This window comes from Leguminivora glycinivorella, chromosome 3 (genome assembly GCF_023078275.1).
Source record: "Leguminivora glycinivorella isolate SPB_JAAS2020 chromosome 3, LegGlyc_1.1, whole genome shotgun sequence".
NCBI lineage: Eukaryota > Metazoa > Arthropoda > Insecta > Lepidoptera > Tortricidae > Leguminivora > Leguminivora glycinivorella.
In genome coordinates this window covers 2,144,136-2,167,082 of record NC_062973.1, presented here as the reverse complement: position 1 = coordinate 2,167,082, position 22,947 = coordinate 2,144,136, and the positions used below count along the sequence as shown (strand labels likewise).

The 22,947-nt window shown below is 37.2% G+C and overlaps 1 protein-coding gene and 1 non-coding gene across 4 annotated transcripts; both read left to right on the top strand.

The window, feature by feature from the left end:
* Positions 1-7,883: 7,883 nt before the first annotated feature.
* On the top strand, positions 7,884-17,701 carry LOC125224846 (cell wall protein DAN4-like). 3 transcript variants are annotated; one of them, XM_048128344.1, is made up of 8 exons: positions 7,884-8,043; positions 8,958-9,084; positions 11,399-11,510; positions 12,756-12,876; positions 13,196-13,971; positions 14,467-14,715; positions 16,982-17,104; positions 17,182-17,701. In XM_048128344.1, the coding sequence occupies exons 1-8, from the start codon at positions 7,928-7,930 to the stop codon at positions 17,472-17,474; spliced, it is 1,917 nt and encodes a 638-aa protein (XP_047984301.1). In that variant the 5' UTR covers positions 7,884-7,927; the 3' UTR covers positions 17,475-17,701. The 3 variants fall into 3 exon arrangements, with proteins under 3 accessions (XP_047984301.1, XP_047984300.1, XP_047984302.1); XM_048128343.1 differs by having other exon boundaries at positions 13,196-14,715; XM_048128345.1 differs by lacking the exons at positions 12,756-12,876; positions 13,196-13,971.
* On the top strand, positions 16,850-16,923 carry Trnai-aau. The gene has a single exon. It is a non-coding gene; the product is annotated as a tRNA-Ile (tRNA).
* Positions 17,702-22,947: the final 5,246 nt, after the last annotated feature.

Genomic DNA, 22,947 nt, shown 5'->3' with positions numbered 1-22,947 from the left:
CAAACGGGCAAAGTTTTATAATTAATAATTCAATTTGCGCCTTCAATCAACTTACAATTTGTTTTTTATTGTAAATATCCCAATAAACAGTAATTTTCCAAGAAATTAAGTTGTAAATGACCTTCTTCTGTTTATTTCTACTTAATTTGCTTACAATTTTGTTCGTGAGCTTTTGTTTTAATTTGCTCATCTGCCTTTTGTCTGCTCAATTCGAATAAATTATTACAATATTACACACCGATGCGATACCAATATGTGAGGACCATAAGTGACGTTTTTGGTCAAAGAAAGGTCTTACTTGTTCCTGACATTATCATCATCGTATCAGTGTGAAATCTTATATTTTGTTCGAATGGGGCCTTGTCGGACGCTCCTCTTTATTTACAAGAGTGGCGCCAGAAAGAATGGCAATAGTTTTCGAGTATTATGTCGTTAATTTGGCTTATTTGGCTCGCTACTTTGTCTAATTTAGGTACTTAAGCATTCCAGAATTTACTTTTAGGAATAAAGACTGAAAGAGAATAAAAAGATAATAAACATAGGTATACAAGGTGCTCGCGAGGAACCCGCATAACTTGAACCACGCGTTTCTGAGGCAAAAAGAAAGAAACAATGTTATATGAATTTTAAAATTTTTCGCCAAAAAAAAATTTTTTTTTCTTTTACTTTTTTGGACGTATTTTCACATAAAACATTTTTTTTATCTATAAAGTTGGCAATTAAAATGAGTTCCTTCATTTATTTTTCTAAAAACCAAATTATTTGGAAGTTTTTCTTGTCACATTTTGACATCTATCAATGACTACTGTGAGACTATGCTCCACAATTGCGCATCAGCGCCGTTAAGAAACCTTTTCTACTGAGTAACAATACGGAAATGTTTTTTTAAAATTGGCAATAACTCTGAAACTAGATGAAATCTAGAAAAGTTTATATGACATTTTAGTCTTAAAATGTGACCAAGAATATGCCGTTAAAGTTATATGGGTTCCTCGCGAGCACCTTGTATATTGTAACCTAAAATGGTCGTTGGTCGCGCACCGTGCGGTTTCAGAGGAATTTCCTCCCGCGAACGCTCCGGCTGTGGAATGAGCTCCCTGCCGAGCTATTCCCGATGAACTACAGTATGGGGTTCTTCAAAAAAGGAGTCTTCTTACAAGTTTCTAATGGGTCGGCAACGCGCATGTGACACCCCTTGAGTTGCAGGCGTCCATAGGTTGCGGTGGCCGTTTTCCATCAGGCGGGCCGTGTACATATTTGCCACCGACGTGGTATATATATAAAAAATTGCCGATATAGGAGGCGGTTTGAAGGTACAGAAGGCCTACCTCTAACCACCACGTTTTGCTTCCCTGTCATACTTGCGTGTGAATTTTCAGGTGCGACAAAGATGCAACATGCATCAACATAGTTAGCGGTTCTCTATGTGGAAGTAGGTATCGCCAAAGCTTTGCATAAAGCACTGGCGACACCAAAAGCACAGTATAAAGCAGTAATAACTCTTCTAACAAACTTCACTCCGCGCGGTGTGTCGAAAACTACTCTCCATATGCACCGAATACATGCGAAACTGGTAAGTATTGGGCTGGACAGTCGGGGCCGCGTTCGCGCGCTGTGTTGACGTGTTGAGTTCGGGAGAAAATGATGTCAGCACCGAAGACATATTTTCGTTACTGTAGTGTTTATGGGTGTATGGAGAACAGTTCTCAAAATGCGGAAATGTCAGAATGTTCTTTAGAATTCCTAGACACCCAGAAAAGTAAGTGGTTGTTATATTTTTTGCAGTGTTAGGTACATTATTGCTTACGTAAATGGCGTAAAAGTGAGATTTAAAGCTAGAATGACACATTAAAATCAATAAGGATTTATCTGTAACGACAATTAGGTAGATGCTGCGATCTATCTAGCTCGAAAGTTTGGTACCTACTTAAATATTGTGCAAACATCTATTCAAACATTTTATGTAAATACGATTTCGTCAGTATTTAAGAAACAAACACGTACTTGAATCTTTATTAGATAAAAAGGTAGAAAGAGCGTTGGTACTAGCATAGCGCCATACACAGTTACTACGAGTAGGACAGTAGCACAGGTACAACCCTGCGTGACCTTGCGCAGTAGTAACGACCGCGTCGCCGCTGCCGGAGATTAACTACTGATTTATCCTTATACTGTGCCAAAAGCGAGTACCTAAGCGATGAGCTATTAGCGATAGAAACGAACAGAAAGATAGTCGCTCCCGTGTAAATAAAAGAGAGAGAGAGCGATTTATATCGCCGAGCGATGAGCTATAACTCGCTCGCGCTATCATCGTGTCTAAGGGCATTATCAGAATTTCGGCCCCCCCAATTAGCGTAAGTTGTTAACAAAAATTAACTCGCTGTCAGTTTTGTCACGATAATTAAGCATAAAATCTGTCTAAAAATTTACTTTTTTCACATTCTGAATGTAGATTATCGCTTAAAGTTTATATAATTATCACAAAAACAATATTTTTATTGAAATTGCATGCTTAATTATCGTCACAAAACTGACAGTGAGTTAATTTTTGTTAACAATTTACGCTAATTGGGGGGTCCCAAATTCTGAAAATGCTCCTAAACCCCCTATTGTAGAAACATACTTTGAAATATTTCAACTTAATAACGTTTAATTTCTACTTAAGCCCCTTTTAAGTTATATGAATCACTTAAATAACATTAGATTGTTCTTTTATTACCCTTATTAACATCTAACGGAACCAATTATGGTGCACCACCAAAAGTGAAATCGTCTTCATTTTATTGGGCCCCTGTAATGTTGATTAATTCTGGTTTAATATTGTGAGGGATACCTTACAATGACTTTCATCATTTACACTAAATGAGAATAAAATAGGGGGGAATAGGGTCACGTTATATTGAAATTAGGGGAGTGACCCGTTTTATTTTCTTTGTATTCCATGTCCTCTAGCCAAGAGGCATCGTGTCGCCAACTAACCACAAAATTAAAATAAAAAAAAACCGACATAATGGACCGATTTTCATGAAACATGGCTAAAAACACTCCCGACTAACTCAGCTTTCAAACAAAAAAAAATCTAAATCTGTTCATCCGTTCGGGAGCTACGATGCCACAGACAGACACACACACAGACAGACAATCACGTCAAACTTATAACACCCCGTCGTTTTTGCGGCTGGATCTGTATCAACAACTGTATTGACTTTAATTATGTCATTCACAGATAATATATTGAATGGAATGAAGAATTTGACAGATTTGAATGAATAATATTATTCAATATGAATCAATCAAATAAAATTCTATGAATATAATTGAAGGTTGAAGCGTGCTATCTGTGTCACTGTGAGCGAAAGAGTAAGCAAATTAATAGATAGTTCAACTGAACTACTGAATCCTAAGAAATGATGTCGAGCCGAACTAGTGAATGAAGGAGATATCTAGTACATCTAGTGAAGATCTTCATTTGAATCCTTCGTAGCTAGTAGCCAGTTCTCCATATTGCTCTTTTGTAGTGGCGCGACAGAGCCAGGCGTATACGCATGGTCGCGCGATAAATGATAAAACATCAGGCTGTCCCTATCGCACTATTTGTAAGTTCACTTTGCACTACAGATTACGTTTCGATCACCACAAAGTTTCAACGATTGTCACTTTGCCTAAGTCTGATCCGATATCGGAAGTAGGACCGATCCATACTAATATTACAAAAGGGGAAAGTGTGTGTCTGTTTGCTTGTCCGTCTTTCACGGAAAAACTGAGCGACGAATTGACGTGATTTTTGAAGTGGATATAGTTGAAGAGATGGAAAGTGATATAGGCTACTTTTTGTCTCTTTCTAACGCGAGTGAAGCCGCGGGCAAAAGCTAAGTATCATATAAATTAAAGGCGCCATCTTTGACATCTACATTAATTTGACATCCTTCTCCGATATTGGATCAGATAATGTGAAAACGGTCTAAACGGGCAGGCTCATAATGCTTTTGTACAAAGGAAACGAGATTATTATTATTTCACGCACGACGTTCAAGTGATACTTACCTCTCTTTCTATAGTATACAAGATGAGTGAGACAGCGATATGACAATATGACATGTGAGTGTTCTCAGGGAGGTCAATTAACTTACTGATAGGGCAGAGGGGTGACTTAATTGTCAATTTAATAATTTAGTTTGAGGGGGAGATATCTTATGGTGTTATAGAAAATTCGATATAATATGTATTTTTTATGTTCTGTCGCCTCCCAAGTATTTATAAAGAAAGCTAGTGGTAGTAATAAGTCGCTATCAAACGAATTAAAAAATTCTACATTGTGCAACACGCCGTAAGTTAAATATTGCAAATTAGAGCATAGTAAATCACGACGGCTTGCCGGGACCTTTTAAAGACTCCATCAATTTGCAATAGAATTACACCGCAAGTTATACAATGTGTTTCATCACCCCTGCAATCAAAAAATATGTACCTAATAGATTTTTATAGTTAACTAGCTTTTTCCGGTGGCTTCACTCGCGTTAGAAAGAGACAAAAAGTAGCCTATGTCACTCTCCATCCCTTCAACTACCTCCACTTAAAAAATCACGTCAATTCGTCTCTCCGTTTTACCGTGAAAGACGGACAAACTAACAGACACACACACTTTTCCATTTATAATATTAGTATGGATTACCTATAGTCTTACTAAACAAGTGTGATAAAAAGGAAATATCTGGGCGACCGAGCTTCGCTCGGTTCTATTTTAATATATCACGTCTTTAGATAAAAAAAACTCTTATTAAATACAAAAACAAAAAAAAGACAAAAAACAAAAATTTAATTTCTGCCCGGGATTCGAAACCCTACGATCTATCTGCGTACATTAGACCGACCTCGTACGACTGAGCTAAGCGGAATCGATGCGCGCGCGGCAAAATTAACGACCATATTTTACGTTTACTACCGCGAAAGAAAAACTCATGAAAAACTCGAAAATTCGCGTTTTCCGGGATCTAAGGCTACGCTAGATCGATTTTTCACCCCCGGAAACCCCCACATAACAAATTTCGGCGAAATCGTTAGAGCGGTTTCCGAGATCGTCGGTATATATAAATAAATAAATAAATATACAAGAATTGCTCGTTTAAAAGTATAAGATTTATAACGTAGATATTTTCAGTACACACTGATACTGTAAATAGAATGTGCTATAAAATTGTCATTAGCCATTTCGTGGTGGCACAACTAATTTAAACTGAGTTTGCGCCTACGTGAATGTTATAATAGTTTAACTTTGATAGTTAGTCACGTAGTGCTGGTAATTTATTATTAATACATTGTTAACCATTCCATAAGCATAATGCTCCATAAACCATTATGATTATCAGATATTTAAAGAATGCTTTAAAATACAACCAAAATTTGTTGCATAACGATGTCCGCATAAATATTGAATCTTTTTTGTAGGACCACAAGAGCGTGTCACATATTTCAGAACAACATGTTATCTATTGTTGGACTGTATCTAGAGGTACTAAATCAAAGATGTTCTAGGTTCTAGCAAGTTCTTGTAACCACATAACTTTAGTATGTACCTATGTCTTAAAACATAATTATACAGACGAGACAGATCATCATCCTCCTTGCGTTATCCCGGCATTTTCCACGACTCATAGGAGCCTGTGGTCCGCTGTGATAAATAATCCCAATATTTGGTGTAGGCACTAGTTTTTACGAAAAAATCACTTCCAACCCGAAGGGTAAACTAGACCTTATTGGGATTAGTCCGGTTTCACTCACGATGTTTTCCTTCACCGAAACGCGACTGGCAAATATCAAATGATATACAGACGAGACAGATAATGTATGATAATATAGGTGACTACATTTACCGGGTGTCCCTAAAACCAATGCCAAAATGAAAAGGGGCTCATTAAGTTATGAACACTAACATTTCGCCTATTTTTTTTTCTAATTATTGTCTCAAAGCACACAAGTTGTCTCCCAATTAACTTCATCTACATTACAATTAATTCCCAGTCTAAAGCATTGCATAACGAGTCCAAAAGGAAGTGCCCTCAATTGATAATTAAAATGCCGGCGGCCGCTCTTGTTCAATCCATGCAGGGGAATGACATGCCTTTATGATGCGTTAGATATTACTTTAGCCAGTCATGGACACACAGAAATTAAGCTTTCAATAAGAGAATCCTCAAAAAAATATATCGTATATATACAGCGAGTCAAGATAATAGCAATATAAGTAAAGGATATAGACGATGCTGGGCCACCAGTTTACCATCGCATAATATGTTTTTTCTACTCGTCGACTTTATTCTGTCAATTAGGACACCACAGACTAAACTATACGTGCTGACTTTTCAGTGTTGGATAGTCTTTGACAGTTAGTCAACTATAATATTTCATTACACTTCACTTTACTTAACTGAAAAAATTCAAAAATAGAACTTCATACAAGTTCTATACTAATTTGCGATACCTGGCAAATTTTTCTGCATCTGAAACACATTTTTTTTATCTATCGTGTTATCGACCAATCAGAGACGGTTATTATTACAAACAATTGGTTGCCAGGTAATTCGATGTTGATACAACGGTGAACGACGCTATTAACATTAATTTTAACTTGAATGATGATATTGTTCGTCCATTGATGATGAAAATGATGACTCATAGAAAAAGTATTGTATACAATAGTGATATAATTAAACTTTTCACTCTTGTACCGTACTATTAGGCCACTCAGCAAGCTTCGTGGCCTAAATATGGTACACGACTGAAAAGCTTTGTATTATATCACGATTGTATAAAATACTATTACAGACTTCGATGAAAATTATACTCCTGGTTCGTATAATCATTATCATCCCGTTTCATTTCGAGATTCTGTTGAAACTGTTACGTTTTAGGAATTATGCGGTATATTCGGGCAGGTGTTTCACCTTTATACGCTTGAACAAAAAGTAGGCAATGCCAAGTCAGAACCTCGCATATTTAGCTTTCTTTACGTGAAGCGTAATTTCTCATTTTTTTCTTAAACATACATTCACTCCTGTTTCCCAGAATGGTAGGCTGAGATCACGGACTTCCATTTCCTACGATCTCGACAAACCACTTTTGTTTAACTCACCTTCATAACGTTCCTCATACAGTGCGTAAACCTAATAAGGGCGATAAATGAAACCAGGCATATAATTCAATATTGTTATCATTAATTAAGAGGTGTTTTTGAGTTACTTTTAATTTTCACCCCATAATGAATTTTTGAAAAATTTCCCAGCAGCAATGTACTGTAAACGTGGTTGCGATGACAATCAATGACAACTGTCAACGAGCGGTTAACGCGAGTGTGTTTGCATTACGTTGCGGGCCGAATTATTTTGTATGGATAAAAAAAATATTTCAATTTTAAGTAAAAGTTATCTAATTCCATTTTTTATGTCCTATACTCACCACCGTTAAGAGGTTCGCCCGTATTAGGTTTACACCCTGTATATATTATGCTCGTCAGTTTCGAGTACTTCTGACCTTCGTGCGTAGCTGAATGGCAACAACAGAAATGCAGTCTGGCTCTGTCGCGCCAATTACGCAAGAGCGATAGAGATAGATAGCTACGAAACAAATACTAGTATTATCGTGAGCGTTTGTGCATTTGACTAAGTACCCCGGCCTTTTTTTAAATTATAAATGGGCTTACTCTTGGCCACAGACTAGCCAAAGGCAAAGACGTGGCCTACGATGGAGTGAGATCGCCCAGAAAATGCCTGTTCACTCCTGATTTGAAGGTTTTGAAGGTTTTAGCAATATCTCCCCTATTTGGTCGAGAACTCTTCCTAAATATAACTCATATAATTTTTGTTTGTCTTTTACAGGTACTGCATTTCATCATGCCAAGATAAGAAGCCACAATGGATTGGCAGTGACAACAATGACAGCGAGTCTGACTATAAAGACACAAATATGGTGCTTGGTGGGAGTGGTGACGGTGGTGATGGGAGCGGTGGTGGGCCTGAACGGGGACCACGTGTGCGTGGTGCAGCAGAAGTGAGTGTCTATTATACAACATATAGCTTTGTCTCTCTCTTTCTGTATCTCTCTTTCACTCTCAATCTTAATACAAAGAAACCTTGGATTTTGTATCGACCTTTTTTATCTGGCTTTCCTTCCCTTTTTCTTCTCAATGTGTAATTATATAAGCGTACCTCTATCTCTCTTTCTCTCTCTCAACCAAGAAAAATATTAGAAATTCTTTCTCTATCTTTGCCTGTTTTTTCTCTTTCATATTGAATTCTCTATGTGTGTCACTTCTGTAGCTCTTGTCTCTCTCTTTCTCTTTCTTCCTCTTTGTTTTTCTATATCTGGATCTTTCTCTCTCTATCTCGCCTAATAATATCGCCACCATCTCTCTCCCACACATAAGAAGCCACAATGGATTGGCAGTAACACTGACAGCCAGTCTGACTGTGAAGACACAAATATGGTGTTTGAAACAAAGGTTTATACAAGAAAATGATGCAGATATTTGCCACTTATCCATAGTTGTCAAAGCGGAGCCCAGACTCCCATGATCCGTGGCAAATGCCGGGATAACGCGAGGAGGACGATGATTCTTACCCATAGTTGCGTCTGAAAACTTGCAGCAATAACTTGCAGGTGTCAAATTCAGCTTAACATAATAACACATGTCAAGAAGTCTATATCTAGCTTAGCCTCTCTATTTATATATCTGATTGTATCACTCCCTCTCGTCTGTCTATTCGTCTCTCTTTCTCTCTTACCATTTCATGGATGGCTTACCACAATTGCGGGTGTTAGCGGGCTCTGGTGTGTTAGCAGTGCTAGCACTCCACTTTCTGTGTCCAATCTCCTCCACCACCATCTTTGAGTTTTATGACCTTTATGATCCACCCATTTCTTTTATAAAAGTTTGTTTTAACAAAAATCATTTCTATTTTCAGATACAACATAACAAAGCGCGTGAAGTACCGCGCTCCGATGTCAGTGCGGACGTACGAGTGGTGCTTCTCCATGCCGCCGAGATGCTCCAAATGGAGCACAGAGATGCGGGACCTTACTAGACTCGAGGTAAAATAACATGTTTTCATTAATAGTTGCAATATCTTCATCGTCACCAATGTGAATCATCCTTCTCATTGAAAGCATTGTCCATGCGGACATAAGTGGTGCTCCTCCATGCCGCCGAGATGCTCCAAGTGGAGCACCGAGATGTGGGACCTTACAAGACTTGAGATAAAATAACATGTTTTCATTAATAGTTGCAATATCGTCGTCGTCTACATCATTATCATCATTCACGCTTTTTTTCATCACCCCAACTGATAAATTGGGTGAATCAACTTTTTGATCACCAGTTTTGAGTGTCTTCGGCGTTACTCAAAATGTCTCTAGAGTTAATCGTAAACTAGAATGCGTATTTTTTTTTTTACATGCAATTAATTTAAAATTAATTGCATGTAAAAAATACGCAAGTAATTATAACAGGTTAGCACTGATTGACTTGCACGTTATCTATTCGCGGATTAGCAAAGGAAAGTTCTAGTTTACGATTAACATGGATTTCCGCAAAGTAACGCCTGATTCCATCGATTATTTGTCTCTAGAGTTACCAAGAATATTAACTTCTAATGAAAAAAGTTTCAGTTTATTGAGTTGTACAAATAGGTACTTGAATGTTTTTAGATTAATCATAAAGTGAAAAGTATAAAGTCCATTATTTTGAGGGTAACATTTTACTATGAAGTTAAAATCTGCGGATATATTTGAATCAGTCAAGAAGCTGATTCGTCTAAAGAGTCTGGAAACGCTCTTGATTCTTCAAAAACGGATGACAAAAGTTGCATTTCATCCACAAGAGTGCAAAGTATATAATTTTGTACAAAGTTTAACTTTACGTCCTAAGCTGGCTGGAAGATTTAACCTTTAAACAGTTATTTTGAATGCAGTAATGAAAAATGCATTAACTAAGATTATTTCATCCGTACGTATCGAAACGGAAATTAAATGCCACCAGCTAAGTACTACACAAATCCACTCTTGCATTAAATCATAACTTTATAGGCGGTAATCGTCTTATGATTACTTGAATATGAATCTAATAGGCAGAGAGCTAGTCCCATAAAAATAAAAAAACAATTTAGATACGTGTCTCGCCGCAGTTCATCGGTAGAAATTGAAGTAGCAGACCAGAAAACGTTTAATGTAATATGATATGAGAAACTATCGTATATAAATAGATACAGGCATCTTCTGGGCGAGCTCACTCCAATGTAGGCCACGTCTTTGCATTTGGCTAGTCTGTGGCCAAGAGTAAAGCCCATTTGTGTCGCTTAACTTCAAACGGGTACATCCATTTTGCTAAAAGGTTGATTCTTTTTCAGATTATTTATCATCAATCTTAAAGCAGAATGGATTTACCCGAGTTTGAAGTTAAGCGACACATTTATAGTAAAAAAATATATAAATATTACAGGATTTCTTGCACAAATTGACTGAGTCCCTCGGTAAGCTACAGAAGACTTGTATTGTGGGTACTCAGACAACGATAAACAAATACTTATATGCATAGAAAACAACATCCATGACTCAGGAACAAATATAAATGTACGTAATCATCACACAAATAAATGCCCTTACCGGGATTCGAACACAGGAACGCGGCTGGGTTACTACGTGCTAGGCCAGTGGCCCATTTCTCAAAACTGAAAGTTACAAGTTACAAGCGGTCTCTCAAGTCTCTTTTCAACTTGTCATATTAGACATTGACAACCACTTGTAAATTGTAACTTGTAGACCGGCCGTCAAGTAGGTTTCGGTGCTACGTAAATTGTTTACCTTTTCCCAACGTCAGCAGCTCTTAGCCTATAAGGTCGATTCGATTCGCCATCCTTGAGTGAATCTAGATCAGAGCAAAGTGACTGTCATAACATTACTTCATAATCACGAAGCGGTGTGTTTTTAACACAATGAGGTTTGCTATGGGATCACGTTTGACCTTTGGAATCTTGGAATCCAGTCACTTTCATACATAATTACGTAGGCTATGTGACAATTACTGGTTTTTTTTTTGGTTTTTTTTCTATACTCGTATTACAGTATCCATATTGATATTATAAATGGGAAAGTATATGTGGCTATTTGTTTGTCTGTCTGTCACGGTAAAACGGAGTGAGGAATTGACGTGATTATTTAAGTGGAGATAGTTGAAAAGATGGAGGCTACTTTTTGTTTCTTTCCAACCCCACTTCTCTAAAATGGGGGGGGGGGGGTGGAATTTTGAATGAACCATTCCGCAATTTTGAAATTTAATGCGAGCGAAGCTGCAATTCATTCCAAACAAAACCTTACTACCTGACTAACGCAGTTATTATTCCTTTTCCAGACGGAGGAGCGAACAGCGGAGGTGGCAGTATGCTGTCCCGGATACAAAATGAAGGATGTATCTTGTGTGCCCATCTGTCCGGCAGGGAGGACCGGCAGCGGATGCTCTGAGGGTAGACCGGGTTTTGTTTACGTTGCCATGGCAACCTACCGGCCTAGTCAAAGTGACAATCGTTGGTGTTATGTACATCGCGATTGAAAACGCACAATCTGATGCTTTGAGAGTAGACCGCCTTTATTTACGTTGCCATGGCAACCTTTTGAGCTGCTAGGGATAACAGAATTGTTTTGCTATTAGTATTTTTTTAAACAAAAGATTACCAGTAATATCATTGAATCGCCTGTTTTCTGCATCTATCAATAGTACATTACATCAGAGGCCGGGAAAATGAGGATTTCCGGCCAAGTGGGTATATACCGGATAGGGATACGAGGCCGGGAATCCGTTTTCACGCCGAGGCATGTATAGTGCTTTTCTCAAACATACAATGAAATAAAAAAAATGCTCTAAAGGACAATATTTTATAAAAAAAAAAGTTACTTTGCAGGCCTAGGCCTAAAAAATTATATGAAATCCCTTTACAGTCCTCTCGAGTTGTTGCGCCCAAAAAGCGATACTTCCCAGCCCATTTTAAGGAACGTAAAGACAATATTTCATTGCATGTTTGAGAAAATGTTAATTTCTGATTTATTTTGCTGAGATGTGCTTTGTAATGTTTTAACGATATTCTGATAAACAATTAATTAGTTATCGGAAAAATTCATCATCAGAAGTTATCGAAATAGGATGTACTTAACTTAACTAATTAACAAATTATCTTAACGTAAAGAAAAGGATGTGCCAGATTCTTATTGTTCGCCCGTCCGGCTTACTTACCTACTTATAGCAATAAGATCGTAACTATACTTAATTTCAACTTGAAAGTTTATAACTGTTATTATTATAGCAGCATTAAATGTTTCCTTATCATAGATATAAAATCAAATAGTAGATTTCATTCATCAATAAATACCTATTAATATTACTAACCACTTACTCTTAAGTTCTTAACCAATAACTTAATCATAGGCTATAAAAATCTAATGTATTTATTAATCGTTGAAACCTCTATTTTATTAAGTCTAATATCAATAATATCTTCATTAACAGCTCAAACCACTAATTTAGTCTCAATTTTATTATAATTTTTCATTACACTATTACAATACACAAAAAATTGATCGAAAATACAGTATCTGAAGACAATAAGATATTATGGGATGAAGATATTGAAAAAGTATTAATACCGGAATAAATTTTAGGTGCATATTCTTTGTTAGTTACAGTCGACGAAAATTATAATCCCGAAATATTTCAGAATGTCCAAAAAACAAATGGGGTCCGAATTGCGTGAACGAATGCAAAAGATGCACAAAACAAGGCATCTGTTCTGTGGTGACAGGAGAATGTCAATGCCAAGATGGATGGCAAGGTGAGAGGTGGGTTGCCACTAATATATTTCTAAATTGAATGTCTCAACTCATTGAGAGCCAACATCGTACTTTTGCTGCTGAAGATGCTTAGAATCTTTACATTTCAATCTGCTAAAACATCCCACTTTTGGATAGTTCATTATTATATCATTTTGTATCGAAATGTTCTTATTCTTATCCTTTATTTTTATTACGTTTATATTCCACACATTAAACTCCATATAACTAATTTGGTACTACATAGTTTCTCTCGTAGTTTCCTTCTTTATGTCCAATCGGTGAAATCACTAGTTTTATGGTCAGTCACCATTAAATTATTTTCCAGGTGTGAAGTGAGACAAACCACTCCTGCAACGATGGAGGAACTATCAGTTACGAAGCCAGTTAATATATCTACCTCAGGACCTGTTCATGAAAGAACTACTATGCTTAGCACAACTGGAACAACCACTACAAAAGCACCAATTATCACAACAGTGAGGATTCCAATTACGGCAGCTACAACAACAACAACAACATTGCCTACAACTCCTAAACCTACGACAACAAGTACAACAACAACTAGCACAAGTACTACTACTACTTCTACAACTATGAGACCTGTTGCAACGACTTTATTGACAAGTGCCCCAACATCCACAGTAGAAACCACTATACAGTCATCAAAGAGTGCTACTGTAGAAGCTATATCGAATAAAGAGTCGACGAGAACTACTAAACATACAAATTGGAATAACGTGACTTTGACATCTTGGGTTTTATCAACAGATAAATCTGTACCTCCGACAATGATGCCGTTTACCACGGTTAGTCCAATTTTCATTAAAACAACCTTTACTAAAAATGCTGAAACTAGTACAGATTTCATTAAAGAAACGACTGCTAGAATATTACCGTCAAAAACTGAGAATTTAGAATTGCCATCACAATCGACTAAAATATTTGAAATGTCAACAATGAATTTGAGAACTGCTAAACCAATCTTAATAACGGAGCCTACAGTCAAGGAAGCTACAAGAAGACCAGAAACGACTATCAAAATATATCCAACAACAATCAAGTTTAAACCAAAAGAAATTTGGATTAAGCCAGCACAAAAAGGTGAATTACTAGTTGAAACAAAAATTAAACCAATTGCGGAACTGCCAAAGCATAAAAATGTTACGAAAAAGGAAACTCTGATAAACACGACCCCGAGAACTATCATGGTTTCAATAATACCAACATCTTTGTCTTACGCCACGTTCAAAAAGATAGCTCTGACCACTGCATCATATTTTACATCTAAAAACGTAACCGGGAAACCAACTGAAATGTTTACAAGGTCGATGTCAACATCAGCACCTATCAAACCATCCAGCACACCGAAACCCTTTCAAAATATCACTAAACACTTTACAGAAGATAAGAATGCCACTAACAGCATGCGCACGACCGCTAAACCCTTAACTATCTTTTCAACTAATCCAACACGGATCTATAAAACTTCCACTAAAACTATGGAGACGACAGAGAAAAAAAGAAACAATACTGTCTCCCAAGCTAAAGATGTTAAAACGACAGCAAAGCCTGATGAAGAGTTTCATATTTTGACAGAACCGGAGCATATAACGGCTGTGATGGACAAGCCAGATCGGTCATCGGTGGACTTGATATCGGTGATCAGTATAGCAGGCGGGGTGATGATGACGGTGATCACCGTGGCGGTGGTGATCGTGATGCTGGAGCGGTGCAGGCGCCCGCGGTATGAGGATAAGATGAACAGCATCAGGATGGAAGTGATGATTGATAATAATGATGGGCCGCCGCCGTATGTGAGGAACATCTTTAATACGCCGTTGCCTGGTAAGTTTTGTTTGATGTTTCGTTAGAATCACCCTGATATGTCCCTAACTATCTCACTAATGGGTTTTTTCCTCTTTCATAGCTTTGTTGGAGTTCCTTAGAGCGTTGTCACAATATCCGATCCGATTTCGGATATAGCAAGGATGTCAAAAACTTATGTGAAAGCTGGCACCTTTGAATTGAATTGTTTATTGAATAATCATCTTACATGAACATATAAATAAATACAACGTCCCCACGAGTCTATACAATAGATAATTAGTTATAACGTTAATACTTATGTACGGATTTACATATTATTTTAATATGTGAAAACGCTTTACATAACAGAAATTTACATACTAGGTAAGTTTTCTGTCTGTACAAAATATACTCTGAGGTAATTCACTAAATAAATAAATAAATAAATATTATAGGACATTCTTACACAGATTGACTGAGGCCCACGGTAAGCTCAAGAAGGCTTGTGCTGTGGGTACTCAGACAACGATATATATAATATATAAATACTTATATACATAGAAAACATCCATGACTCAGGAACAAATATCTGTGCTCATCACACTAATAAATGCCCTTACCGGGATTCGAACCCGGGACCGCGGCACAGCAGGCAGGGTCACTACCGACTGCGCCAGACCGGTCGTCAACTAAAACCCTTACTCATAAACGTACTCTAAAGTTATCAAGCCGATAATAGTTATTTGTTTTATAAGGGGGCAAAGTAGTTGTTTAACCGCACGTGCCAATATTGATACCCGAGCAAGCGAAAGATTCCAATATTGAACCGCGAGCGTAGCGAGTGGTTCAAAAAGTAGAATCTTGAGCGTTGCGAGGGTATCAAGGCACGAAGGTTAAACAAACTTTGCCACCGAGTGAAACACAAAAATTTTCACCACACCAACACGAACAAAATACTGACTATAAAACATCAAAATAAATGAAATCCACCAATTTATTCAATATTTATGGTTCAAAATCATCATTTATAGGTAAAATCTAGCAGCCAGATTAAGACATCGAGTCAAAATTTGTATGAAATTACTTTGCCCCCTTTTGTGGATAAAATGCAATTTTGCTATCTGTTTTCGAATAGCAAAGAAAGCCTTTACCAGTTGGTGTTGTGAAAAGTTCGTTTGTCCCTTTCCGAGGTATTGGTGTGATAGAAAAGAACAAACGTATTTCGATTTTGTGTCTAATCACAGACAACATAGTAATGTTTAATTTACCTTTTCACCACACCAACTGGTAAAGGCTCTCTTTGCTATTCGAAAATAGATAGCAAATTGTATTTTATCAACAAGAGTGCAAAATAATTTCATACTAATAATTAGGTAACGTGATGTCTTTGCTGGCTGGTAGATTTTACCTATAAATGATGATTTTAAATTTAATAAATTGATGTTTTTGATTTAGTTTGATCTTTTATAGTCAGTATTTTGTTCGTGGTGGTGTGGTGAAAATTTTTGTTTAACTTACATGCCTTGAAACCCTCGCAACGCTCAAGATTCCACTTCTCGAACCACACGCAACGCTCGCACTTCAATATTGGAATCTTTCGCTTGCTCGGGTATCAATATTGGCACGTGCGGTTAAACAACAACTTTGACCCCTTGTAAAACAAATAACTATCAAGATTTGTCAAGGTGTGCAATAAAGAGTATTTGTATTGTATTTTATTGTATTGTATTGTAACTACCTATTAATCACACCAAAACGTGAAACTCATCAAGCCACGCCCATGCCACGTTTACGTGTACCTAACTAGTGTTGACCATTAACATTGAGGGGAAATGCGTGATAATGACACGACTTGAAAATGTCAAGGTTAGACGAATCCAAAATGCATACAACTTTAATTTTTTGCGTGAAGTAGCTCCACTATAGATACATTATAGGTTTTATAGAGAATAAGTCACATTGTAAATGAAGGTGACCAATTAAAACCCTGTACCCACAAATAGTTAGCAAAATAAAATGTCATTAGGCATAATCATTACAAATAATTAATAATTATTCGTTAGATTCGATAAGTACCCAAACGAGGATGATGATTAAACAAATAAACACTGTTGACAACTTATGACGTCAGTGTTTTAAGCATAACATACACTATTTCGCCACTTATTACAACGGCCCATTAGCTCAGTTGGTTAGAGCGTCGTGCTAATAACGCGAAGGTCGCGGGTTCGATCCCCTCATGGGCCACTCTCTTTTTGCATTTTTTTTTCTATTAATGATTTATTTTCATACTTTTATTTTTCAGAGCCACCGCGGGCTGAAAAATGCCATTATCAGCCAATCTCAACTTTGGACAGGAACTTGAAACAATTTATGAGGCCAGTGGTTGTTCAAACAATTTCTCCTATGATGTTGGAAAACTTTAGGGGTAAGTAAAAACATAACATTTAAAATATAACTAAAATGTTAATAAGTAAATATTTACTAAATTATTACTTTTTACAGGAATTCTAGAATGCCATTATGACCACTTGCCTCGAAGAAGCGTTGAGTATCCAACATTACAGGCACGTTGTTCAGCAGCGCCATCTCTGAGCGGTTGTGATGAACTACGTCAACAGCGACCTGACTCGCTCGCCGAGTCTACTATAGAAGCGCTCAAATGTGAAGCAAAGCTAGACGTAATTGATAACACCACATCTGAACCTTTGTATGCTGAAATACCATGCTGGAGACCACCATCAGAACACGCAATTGAGGTCGTCAATTTGAACGGAGAAGCTGTAACCGAATTATGACTTAAGCGCTACCAAGCATAGAAGCTAGTTTCACTACTACCCGTTAGATGGCGCAAAAATAAATAAAAGCGTTATCCCAAAGATTTTATTTAAGACAGTTTTAAAATAATGATTGATGTTTTATGTGGTTGTTTTGTGAAAATTAAATGCGTGTGTGATTAATAGAGTTTAATAATGTGAAGATAGTTGTTTTTAACTGAACATATTAATCGTAATAAAATGTGCGATATGAAGGAGTTTGTTGTTATTTAAACAATGTTTGCGTGTAATACCTATCAGCTTTATTATTCATTAATTCGGATAGTTAGGACTCGAAACAAATAAATTGCCCGAATAATTGCAGACTAGGCACGCTAACAAAAAATACAAAGTTAGAAGTAGTAGTTCGCGTGAGCATTGTAGATGGCACCACTTGACGGTGGTGATGATATTAAGTAAAAAAAAAACAAGCAAAGTATTTGGGGAAAATATGTAAATACTATCAAAACTACACTGATGATGCCTACCATTTTTTTCTTCAAAATGTGTATTGACGTGGTATCATGATTTTAAAATAAAGTAATTATTTCATTTGTTCTTATAGAAAATAAACACGAGCAAAATATTTGGGGATATGATTTTGGCCACTTCCGGGGGATCGATCTTTGAATTTCGAACGCACGAATTCGCCGTTCGAATGTCTGTGGAAAATGACGTACCTATGGTAATTTCAAAACTAGTGGTACCTAATGACCACTCGTTTTCGATTCTGTAAGTTGAATAAATGAATTCAAAAATCGGCTGGCCCCAGGCTGCGAACAGCGCCATCTAGTTTTAAGCCTAAAAAGCCGATACATTTCAGGGTTACGCTTTTTTGTATGGGCTTTGTCAGTCCGGTATGAAATCGTTCTTGGTACTAGCCATAATTATTTTATTAATGATTAATGAATAATCTTAGTAATTAATAATTATTTATAATTTTATTATAATCAAAGGATACACAGGCAATGTCACAAACGCTTAAGTTCAGTAGTTGTATTTTTTTTGTTATATTCATAAATCATGATAGAGGTGAAACAATGTTGAAAAAGTACCTACTTAGATTCATTGTTGTTAAACTTTTATTACTTATCTATTATTTTTACAACTACTTATAACTAAATTACTATATAAAGTCATTATATCTAGAGGTAGTGTGTCATAATATGTATTACAGTTAGAACAGGGGGCCGATTTTTGAATCTCATGGCGTTCGAATTCAGAAAATTGTCACTGAAAATAGTAGGCAATTTCGGTGACAATTTTCTGAATTCGAACGCCGTGAGATTCAAAAATCGGCCCCCAATTGAATCTAACTTCAAGAAAAATGTATGGATTTATGGATATATAATGCAAGTTCCATGAAATTTTCATACTCAATACTTATTTAAAACTTTTTGATTGATGAATTCCTCGCTGTCCAGTTATGTAGTTTAAACTTTGTTAGGCACAAACGCCTCTCATAATTATGATCAAGCCACTAACTAACCACAAAATTAAAATTTTGAAAAAATTTAGTTTTTCATGAAACATGGCTAAGAACACTCCCAACTTACTCAGCTTTCAGACAAACAAAAACTAAATCCAAATCGGTACATCCGTTCGGGAGCTACGATGCCACAGACAGACAGACAGACAGACAAACAGACAGACAAACGAACAGACAGACAGACAGACAGACACGTCAAACTTATAACACCCCGTCGTTTCTGCGTCGGGGGTTAAAAATGAGTTCGAGACACCGCCACTGCCACGGCGATCTTGATCTACGGGACCAGGCATACATGATGCGGTGGTAAGCACTTTATCAGCTCGTAAGTATGTGGTAAGACTGGTACAAGCGCGGATCCAGTTTCGTGCCCAGGGGGGGTCACGTGGTAAAGGCCCGGGGCCCCAGGGGGGTCACGTGGTCTATTTGTATGGCCAACTTAAGCTCCAGAGGGGGGGGTCATGACCCCCATGACCCTCCCCCCCTGGATCCGCGCATGGACTGGTAAGTAATATGTAGTGTACATGTGGTGGCATTCTGGATAAAGCGGGCAATGGAGTCGTTATTATCTACTAACTTTTTGTGATTGAATGAATAAATTAAAATTATATATGATATTTACAGTAGCGATTAAAAGTATTTTGACAAACGTAAAAACTTCGATATTGCATGTGACACATTAATGATCACAATTTAATTCTTATTAAAGAAATCAATGGCTTAAGACCTCCTGAAGACATGTAAAAACTAATTATTAAGTGTCCCATTTCTGGGTAATGGCAGGTCCTCGTTTGTTCTTCTAGACTCTGGACCGTAGCTTAAATTTTTAGTTCTTTTTTGGACTGTCCTTGACTCTAGTTATATTGAGACATTAAAATATATACTTTTATTAATGAAAAACCTTTGGCACTATTTGAATAAGAATTAAAAAGTGTAATATTTATGTTTTGAATATAAATAAATAAATATTGGGGACACCTTACACAGATCAATTTAGCCCCAAACTAAGCAAAGCTTGTACTATGGGTGCTAAGCGACGATATACATACTTAAATAGATAAATACATACTTGTATACATAGAAAACATCCATGACTCAGGAACAAATATCTGTGCTCATCGCACAAATAGATGCCCTTACTGGGATTCGAACCCAGGACCGCGGCTTAGCAGGCAGGGTCACTACCAACTGAACCAGGCCGGTCGTCGAAAGAAGATTATCTCATTTAATCATTATTAATTTAATCATAAATTGTACCTAGACGACTCCATTGCCCGCTCTGTCCGGAAAGCCACCGTGCACCGCATGTCCGTATGCTAATTATAACCTTATGTAAATTATAGCCTGTCAACCAAATTGTGGCAGTAGCAATGTACTCGTACCTACACCAAACTAAAGAATGGTAACCCTATGAAACGAACAAAAAGGAGCAATGTACGTCGAATTGCCATAGATACTACTTTTTTAAGCGGCTCGGCCTACAGTATTAAAGCGGGATTCGAAGCCTGGACCATCAACTTAGGTGGCAGGGTCAGGTACCGACTACGCCAGACCGGTCGTTGCATAATAGCCATTCTGTCTGACAAACATTTAGGAAGTGGCGGCCCTTACACGATGCATCTCACCCATTTTTTAATGTACCATCATTGCCAATTGTGTGGAACCATATCATATCATGTGAACCATGTCATAAAGTCCCACATTTGGACCTCATTCGACATCGCATCAACAGTCCTTGACCAGAGGACATCCGAATAGGAGATAATACTACATACTAGTAAACACGACTGCATTATCGCGTCGCTTCCATGTGACGATACCGATTCGCCGAATCAGGGTTCTGTGCCGAAACAAACAGGAAATAGTATGCGAAAAAAATTATGTTCTGAGAATCGTGGAATAAGTTATAATAGAGATTAGGAATCCTTGTATAAAATTGGCTTATAATTAATGCGAAAACCGAAGAAGAGCTGAATGGACTTTGTCAGTCATGATATGAAACGAAAGCTAATGATATGACGGGTGATAGAGATGTATGGAAGCGGAAGATATGCTGCGCCGACCCCAAGTGACTATGACTTGATGCCATCTTCATAAAATGCCCCGACGTTTTGACAATGGCTCATAAGGGTCAAAGAGGAATCTGACGGACGTGTTCGTCACGAGAATGCTGTTTAGTCAGTAGTTTAAAAATTCTGACCCAATACGGAAAAAATAAGAGATCGGACAAATTCTGACCTATACGGAAATAATAAAAAATATGGCGAAAGGGGAAGCTGACGATTGAATTCATCACGAGAATTCCTGTTTAGTCAGCAGTTCCAAATCCAGCTTTGGCAACTAAATGCAGCATTTGGTATGGACACTTGTTTTTACGAAAGCGACTGCCATGGGGGTTACCATGACGTACTAAAGACGTTCAGTTTAGGTTGAGAGAAAGGGACACAGCTATAGCAGTCACATAGCTCCGTCCCTCTCTCTCAACCTAAACTGAACGGCTTTAGCACGTCATGGTAACCCCCCTGATCTTCCAACCCTCTGGTAAACTAGGCCCTAATAGTCTTAGTCCTGTTTCTCCCATTATGTTTTCCTTCACCGAAAAGGGACTGATAAATATCAAATGACATTTACATTTGAAAAAACTCAGGTAGTAGCTGGGATTAGAACTCGTGACGTTCAGATTGAATGTCGCAGGTTCCTACCACAGTACTTCTGGCAACTTTTATAATAAAGGGAAAAGTGATAATTTGTTAGAATTAGAGTTTACAAGACATAATTACATCTGAATTGACTTGAATGAATAGAAAAACTTAAAACTTTTAAACCTCAGTTTTGATAATTTGGCCCATATCATAGCTTAATATGTGTTATAATATCAAATATTAATATTAGCGCCATCTAGCCGAGCGTCCCCCAAAAGTGTAACGCCATCTAGGCATCATCTTTTTCTATATGGTTCTGAGGTATGTTTTTTTTTTTCTTAGACTGTAGCTGTCTATACGGAGTTACATGTGTCTTTGTCATAACATAATGAATAAAACTTTTAGTAGACTTCTTTAATTGGCTTCCAATGCTTCCATATATACGTTAATTGTACTAGAAGATTAATCTACGACTCTACATTCAAGTCAAACACTTAAGTCTAATCGGTGGCGTACCACAAGGTCAGGTATTAGATCACTAACTGTTCCACTTATGACATACCTATTTTTTTATACTATTTAATAAATTTATATTCAAGCAAACAACATGATTCCCAGAATCAGCAGTCGTTTAAAATACTTTGCGAATTATACAAAAAGTGATGAAAAACAAAAGTATTAAAGTATCATCACCAGAAATAGATTTTAAGTAAGTTTTCCCGCAGTTAAAGTTCAATTTAGAAATATACCTATACCTGACCATAATCTCCATAAATACCTAAATTACAATTAAAACAATGCAATAAGTAATTTCTGTAAATAGAAAAGCGTTTTTATTAGTAAGTATCTAATTCAGGAAATTTACGTTGTCAAATATGACTTACGTGCGTCTAGAATTGGTATTATGTACTACACGGAACAGGGTAAAATTTTGTAAGTTACTGTACCGAACCTAGGTAATGATCGAAATCAGAAAGCGCTTTGCTTCTTCTTTTCTTATGAGCACTGCCAAGGAGTGGAATTAAATTCCTTGCCGGAGGCTATATTTCCGAGCTCATATAACCCGGCAACCTTCAAATCAAAAGTGAACAGGCATCTTCTGGGCGAGCTCACTCCATCGTAGGCCACGTCTTTACCTTTGGCTAGTCTGTGGCCAAGAGTAAGCCCATCCATACAAATATTATAAATGGGAAAGTGTGTGTGTCTGTTTGTTTGTCCGTCTTTCACGGCAAAACGGTGATTTTTTAAGTGGAGATAGTTAAAGGGATGGAGAGTGACATAGGCTACTTTTTGTCTCTTTCTAACGCGAGCGAAGCCGCAAGCA